This window comes from Paramormyrops kingsleyae, chromosome 21 (assembly GCF_048594095.1).
Source record: "Paramormyrops kingsleyae isolate MSU_618 chromosome 21, PKINGS_0.4, whole genome shotgun sequence".
NCBI classification, from domain to species: domain Eukaryota; kingdom Metazoa; phylum Chordata; class Actinopteri; order Osteoglossiformes; family Mormyridae; genus Paramormyrops; species Paramormyrops kingsleyae.
In genome coordinates, this window is record NC_132817.1 from 11,007,090 (window position 1) to 11,014,612 (window position 7,523).

At 44.5% G+C, this 7,523-nt stretch overlaps 1 protein-coding gene across 5 annotated transcripts in view; it reads left to right on the forward strand.

Moving 5' to 3' along the window:
- The window catches only part of LOC111847640 (phosphatidylinositol 3-kinase regulatory subunit gamma-like), a 106,151-nt gene extending 101,237 nt beyond the window's left edge, over positions 1 to 4,914 (forward strand). For all 5 annotated transcript variants that reach the window (XM_023819012.2, XM_023819013.2, XM_072704072.1 and 2 more), the window contains one exon: positions 668 to 4,914. In XM_023819012.2, coding sequence (XP_023674780.2) covers positions 668 to 866 — 199 coding nt within the window. In that variant the 3' untranslated portion in view covers positions 867 to 4,914. The remainder of the gene's footprint in view (positions 1 to 667) is intronic.
- The last annotated feature ends 2,609 nt before the right edge of the window (positions 4,915 to 7,523 follow it).

The window sequence follows — 7,523 nt, forward strand, 5'->3', positions numbered from 1 at the left end:
CTGTCTGTGGGCCTGTGCAGGCTTGCTTTGTGGTGTGTGTCTGCGCAGGAGTGGTTTGTGGTGTGAATATCTTTCTATGCAGGCCTGCTCCATGGTGTTAGTGTCTGTTTGCAGGGCTGGTCTATGGTGTGTTTCTCTGTTCAGGCCTGCTCCATGGTGTGAGAATGTGTCTGTGCAGGCCTGCTCTGTGATGTGAGTGTCTATGTGCAGGGCTGTTCTGTAGTATGAGTGTCTATGTGCAGGGTTGGTCTGTGGTGTGTGTGTCTGTTTGCAGGGCTGGTCTGTGGTGTGAGTGTCTGTGCAGGCCTATGTGGTGTGTTGCCCTGTTCAGGCCTGCTCCATGGTGTGAGTATCTGTCTGTGCAGGCCTCCTCTGTGATGTGAGTGTCTGTGTGCAGGGCTGATCTGTGGTATGAGTGTCTGTGTGCAGGGCTGATCTGTGGTATGAGTATCTATGTGCAGGGCTGGTCTGTGATATGAGTATCTATGTGCAGGGCTGGTCTGTGGTATGAGTGTCTGTGTGCAGGGCTGGTCTGTGGTGTGTTTCTCTGTTCAGGCCTGCTCCATGGTGTGAGTATCTGTCTGTGCAGGCCTGCTCTGTGATGCGAGTGTCTATCCTGTAGTGTCACTGTACGCACCCACAGTAACATGCATCCTCCTCCCCACAGGACGGACAGCGAGGTGAAGCACTGCGTCATCTACAGCACGGCGCGCGGCTTTGGCTTCGCCGAGCCCTACAACCTGTACGGCAGCCTGAAGGAGCTGGTGCTGCACTACCAGCACACGTCGCTGGTGCAGCACAACGACGCCCTCAATGTGCGGCTCGCCTTCCCCGTGCACTCGCTGGCGCCCCCGCTGCAGAGATGAAGCCCTGCGCACGGAGGGGGCAGAAAAGGAAAAAAAAAAAAAAAAAACAATGCTGCGACCCACGTGTGTCAGCTACCGTGGAGTTATAGAAATATATAAATATATATTTTTACCAGGACAATTTTAGGGCATTTCTTTCAAAACTGCTTGAATTTGCACATGGAAGGTTTCAGCGTCTGTGAATGTGAAGAAGAAGAGGACCTGAGTTTGGTGGACCCTGCTGCCCAGACTCCAGCCGGGACTCTCAAACGCTTTCATTCTTTTTATTTTTTCCCTCCTTCTGATACTTGTTTGTCTTGATGTATTGCTGTTGGACACCTACACATATGGAAAATTGTCAGTTTTCATTTCGTTTTCTTCCGCTTCCTCTCGACATGAAAGGTCGATGTAGAATGTGACCAGCCAGCGGAGGGGGCGGGACATATGAGAGAAGAAGGCTGTCTGAGCCTCTAGCCAGCCTCAGTGTGTGCATCCCCCTGCCTGCATCAGACTGGACTTTGGAAAGTGCATAACCATTGTTATTAAGGATGGGTTTATTATTATTATTATTATTTTATTATTATTATTGTGATTGCTTCTTTCTGAAAGCTTTAGCCAGGCAGGGACATATTGGGGGAGGGTAACATCTGTCCAGAATTATAGTTGGAGGCATCAGTAATTGGAAAAGTTGGCTCACAAGGAGGTAAAATGTTGTCCTGCACGGGAAAGCGGAGGGTGGTGCTGCGGCTGTGGAGAAGGTGTCTTTCGTTAATCAGCTTCTTCCGCGAAGGCACCAGCATCGCCTGTCTGAAGCACTTATTTGGAAATAGCAACATCTGCAGTCACGCATTCGGCAAACCAAGCCTCAGAGCGCGATCCGAAAGATGTTTTTGCAGATTCACAGGACTGCAGTAAACATAAATCGGAAAATAATTGGGACTGTTATGTACTGTTTCTGTCACTCGACGCCTGACAGCATTCATATAATTCAGTATAAAGGAAGCGTTTTAAGTGGAGGATGGCAAGAAGCAGGACATGAGTGCGTGTGACACAGGTGACATGACACGTTACAAGTGGAACAGAAGCAGAGATGCACTAACTAAAGGCACAGAAGAATGGTAATCAGTTAACAGGTGTCTCATTTAAAATTGTTTTATAATTGCTTGTTTTTGATTATAGTTGATTATATCCGTTCATGCATTATCAGTTTAACAAAAGCCTCTAGTGCGTATAGGTTTTATGTTAAATTAGGTTTATTTTAAGCTGGACAGTATTTTCTAGCAATATTACAGTGCCTTGGAGATTGTTCCGGGCATCCGCTGAAAAGAAATGGATATTTGAGACAGGAAATCGAACAGTAAACTCTCAGTCTGCTGCACCAGGCTGTTGAAATTCTCCACTTTGGTGCTCTGTCCAAAGTTTAAACTTTTTGAAGTTTAATATGTCACTGGAAGTAAAACTTAATAAAATGAAAAATGCCTCATTGAGGATGAGTTGTATACATTACATTAGTGGTCACATGGGTTATTTCTGATTGGCTAAGGCGCTAAGACTGTCACTGGTCTTAGTTATTGCAATTGTCTATACTGCTACAATGTTGATATGAAAGGTCAATGGGACGCCCTGCCAAAAGTCATGTGACTCCAGTCTGCCTCTAAAAGCAAGACTGTTTAAAAGATGTTAGCTAATAGCAGTGGTGTACGTGGAGAGGGTTCACCTTATTTTTTAGACAATGGCACTCCTTGGCCTCACTCCAGAGGACGTCCCTTGGTGCCAGTCTGTTGTCCTGGGGTGCTGATGGGGAGGTACCCCCAAAAGGTCATCCTAAGGGCGAGCGATCGTTGGCTTGAACGTTCCAGCGATGGACTCTGGATTACTGCAGCTGTCCAGCCCCATGTGCACGTCCCTGGTGGCAGTGCTTTTAATTTTCATCCTTAGTTCTTCCCTTTTCTGGGGGTGCTTTTATTTTGATTTTATATTAACCCGGATCCTTCAAAGGGCCCATGCGTTCTACACTACTTGAAGTATTGCATTGCTCACTGTTGAATGTTATTGATACAATAGAAGCTTATATAAAAAAACAGATTCTCATAGCTGATGGTACTTGGGGCTGGGGTAACCAGATGGTCTCTAGACATTAATATTTGGATTTTTTTTTTTGGTGGTGCTTTGGAGGTCCAGATTGGACAGGTGCTGAAGCACGTGCTGCAGCCGTTTTGGGCTGGGAGGTGAGGTTCTCCACTCAGGCTAAGCCAGCCGATGACTTTCTCATGTTCCTTACCTTTTGTCTTTGATATTTTCATGTATTTTTGGCCGATTTTCACTTGGCTTTGAGACCAAAGACTTAAGTTGAATCAGTCGTATTTAACACTTTCTATAAAAGTTCTGGATTTCCCCTGTAAATCACAGAAAAGCCACTGTGAAGCACTATGGTCATTTAATTTTATTACTTTTCCTGTAGATTATTATTATTTTATTTTAAAATAGTAAAGTTATGGCTTATGTACCTTGGCGGTTAAGGTAATCTGAATATGAATGCAACTGGGATTGTCACAGCATCACAAAGGTGTACCGGGTTTTTCATGGTAGAAAATATATTTTTCAACAAACCAAAAGTACAAATTAAAACCAAGGTTCGATTAATGTCTGTGTTTCTCAAGGTTTCCTTGTGCCACTGGTTACCTGGCTACTTAAATAAAATAATAGGTAAATGACAGCCCCACTACTTTTAAAAAGAACAAAAAAAGCCTGCTTCTATTAATATGCATTTATTTGCAGATCTTAGTGAAAATCGCTGAGAGTAATATCACTCTCTCTACAGTTAGGAATTGCCTGTATCAATAATTTCAGATATGTTGTTTTTTTTTTTATTTCAAGAATGTGATTGTCCTCTGCAGGCCAGAAAGCAGTCAGATTCGTTCGTTTTGAGGAGCGTTACCCGAGAAACATTTGTCTCTGGATTTCAACATCAGAAGATGGAGTTTAAAGGGTAACGGGTGTGGGGTTGAGTCAGACGGTGGATTGAGTTAAATAGTATCGATTTGAGGAGGTGGAGGACCAGCCACGAGGCGCTGAAGTGGTCCTGAGAAGTGTAGCTTTCCTATTAATGTTTTTTTTTTTTTAAAGCTTTTTCCTTATGAAGCTCTGCAAAGTTTTATTTGCAGTGGCCTTAATTACATCTTAATTACATTAATTATCTGAAGTATTTTTTCCCAACCCAGCCCAGCTTAAAGGGACAGCAGTGTCATTAATCCATTCGTTTCATTTTCATACCCTACATGCATACAGAAATACAGCATGAATCTTTGGAACTCCTGACTGTTGTTTTTGTGTACAAAACAAAAAAAAGGAAGAAAAAGAAAAAAAAATGAACAAAATTTTGTGTTTTATGGTGTATTCAGATCTAAATTTAATAATGCTTACAAAACCAGAAAAAGGGTGACTGTTTTCAGCTAAGACATATTAGAGCCATGTACAGCTGTTTAAAAATATATATAAATATATCTTTAAAAAAGTGTAATACTAAGAAAGAGGGCTTGCTAATGTTTACAGACCATTCAATGTCTGCAAGATTATAGTTTTGCTTGCGAAATATCTGTCTACTTACTTATACGACTTAGAGATCTGTTTCCAGATACGGCTCTGGGACGACTCGAGAGATTTGCTCGTCTGCACCAGCATCCCGTCCATACAGGACGCAGTTTTATAAGTTTTAATGGTCTTAAGATTTATAAGCAATAACCAGGCATTAGCCCAGGCCCTGCAGCTAAACAGGTTGCCCCGCTAATGTGCTTCTGCTCTCAGTCTGAACCCCCCCCCCCCCACCCTGCTGTACTTGTACCTTTTTACCTCTTAAGCATCTCATCTCAGTCTCCAGTAAAAGACCTCTTTCTCAGTATTAAGTGTCACATTCGCTTCAGGCTTTGTATGTTTTGTTTGTCTGTCGCAGTACAGTTTGTATTGGTCGTTGAATATCCATTTGTTATTGGACAATTTTTGTGTACGCCATCAAATCCACTCCGCGATGCTCATTTCCCGTGCAAAATAAAAGAAAATATTTTGTTCAGCTGCTCCTGGTTTATGTTTTATTTTTCGTGCTCTGTTGTGACGGACGTGCAAACGGTGCCACATTGCATTTGTTTCTAATTGAGACACGGGAGATCTGTAAATGCCAACGGTAATTCCTGTCACATGTATACAGCATTTTAATGATCTTTGTCCTGCCAAATATTCTCATCAAACAACCACAGAAACACCCAAGTAATGCTCGCTCTGGGGGGGGGGTCATGGTCATGTGATGCGTGAGCGAGGATTTTTTGGGGGGTTTTACAAAATAAGGAGGATCTAAATCAGTCAAGGGGAAACTACACAGGTAACAGTTGCTGGACCAAGTCACATATCAGGATCGGGGCACGTTTACTGGAGAAAAGAAGAGATGCTCCCCTGACTCACCGTCCTGGGGAGGAGGAAAATATGGGGCCCCACCCTAAACTTAAACACAGTTAGTTCTGCTTTTGTGGTCTTCCTGTTAGCTTTAACCAGTGACCATTCCTCTCTGACTTCTCTCTACAACAGAAACACCACTGTCTGGAGGCTTTTCTTTGTCCATCACATCCTGCCCTGTAAACTCTAGACACTGTAGTGTGTGATAACCCCAGAAGAGGTGATGGGGAGACCCTGGAACCAACAATCACTGCGTTTGGTTAAAAAAAAACTTAGATCAGAAGTCAGCCATAACTGAAGCTGTGAGTGCCGTATGTATTCAGCTGCAGCCGCATAACTGGATGCTTGTGTTGCTTAGCAGGGTGCTGGTCTATATCTGGGCAGCATAGAAATTCGACACGTTCACTCATAGCCGTACTTCAGGTCCGTAGCCACGTTCGTCTCCCGTGTTCTGTGTCTGCATGTTCCAGCCGTGTTGCGTGGGTTTCTTTTCTCTGCTCCGGTTACCTCTTGCAAACCCAGAGACATGTTTTTAAAAAGGGGGGGGGCATTGGTGTCTCTAAATCACCTTTATTGTGTAAGGGCCCTCCTTGTGTTCCCATTAAAATTGTAAAAGGGCATCTCGCTACACACTGAAAAGATAGATGCCCTCAGCTGGATAATGGGAGAAGGTTAGAGGAGATAGAAATTATTCCCTCTTTTTTCCTGTTCGAGCGTGAGCCCCATCCAGCTCAGGATGGTGCCCGATATTACATTACGGGTCCCTTAATTCAGGAGACTGGTAGGGAGAGCAGATATTGCATTACAAAGGCTGCCAGCACTAGCTGACGTACTTTACGCATAATCGCAGCCAAAACATCAAACGTAGTGGAAATGGAGAAGCGGGGGCCGATGGCAGTACAGTCCTCTCTCGCCCGCTTTTGTTTTTTCTTCCCCATGGGTTAGAGTGCAGCACAGCGCACGCAACGGGCCGCCCGTCTCCAACCCGTCTCTCGGGTCCAACGGCACGGAGCAGACGCATGCAGGGGAGTTTCTGGGTCCGGCCCTAACCTCCAGCTACTCTACCTCATCTGCCACATAAACCGGCAAATCGGGAGCATGAAAGTGTCAACTAAATAACAAACGTGAGATCAGCGCCATTGACTCCTCTTCACTCAACCCAGATGAAGGCCTGATCCTCATCACTAGGGACACCATATTTTATGTTGCAGTAAAGAGGGCACCAGTGAGGGGGGGACAAAGACAGGCAGCAATACAATGCAAATATGCACACAGAGAGTGTAGAAAGCAAAGGTCAGCATGAACCAACGTGAAATCCCAGACATTTCAGCCATTTTTAGGTCCCAAAAAGAGGACTGGGTAAAGTCTGGGAAAATGAGGATGTAGGGTCACTCTATCCGTCATTCTCCTTTTGGAAGAAGAACTAGCGAAACTGGTGCAATTTAATGCGATCTTAAACATGATTTTAGTGGTACGCTTTGTGCCCCCGGCACCGTTTTTCAAGTACTTCCTTTTTGGAGCCATGATGATACGCAATTTGCATGGCTCGCTGCGGATGGAGGACACGGGTACCGAAGGAAGGAGCAGGGGCCTCGTGGGGGCAGCGGGAGTGGCGACGGGTTTAACCAAGCGCTTCTTTTGTTTTCACCACACAGGAAAAAATATGGCATCAGTTTGTGGAAAAGGCTGCAGCGACCTGGGCTTCGCAGTCTGGGCTCGTGCCAAGATGAAATAGAATTGCATTTTATATTACGGGCGATTATCCGCAGGTGACTGAAAGGGCTCATCACCTGCCTTTGCCCCATCCCCCATCTTACAGGAACGAACATAAACATGCTTCATATATAGATGCTAAATCATTAATTCTCATTGTGCTCATGCACACGCTGCTACATTAATTTCCTTTCTACACCAATGAGACCTGCAGAATGCAAACAGCTTTGAATACAAAGTCCTAAGAACGAGGTCAGTGATGTTAAGGAGGGGCAGCATGTTTAACCCAGTAACGCACCGCAATTGGTAAATTTCACATAGGGACCCATGTCTGTACAGCAGATCCTTACAGAAATAACATGCATTTTTTCAGGCATATTAACAGCTATGGGATATAGTCAATTTACCGAGTGATACCCTCCAATCCGGTTTCTGGGGGTAAAGGCCAAGTTCCTCTCACAACAAGGGAGTCTGGGAAATATGTAACATTCATTCTTTTCAGGGTTTCTTTCAGATAGCTCG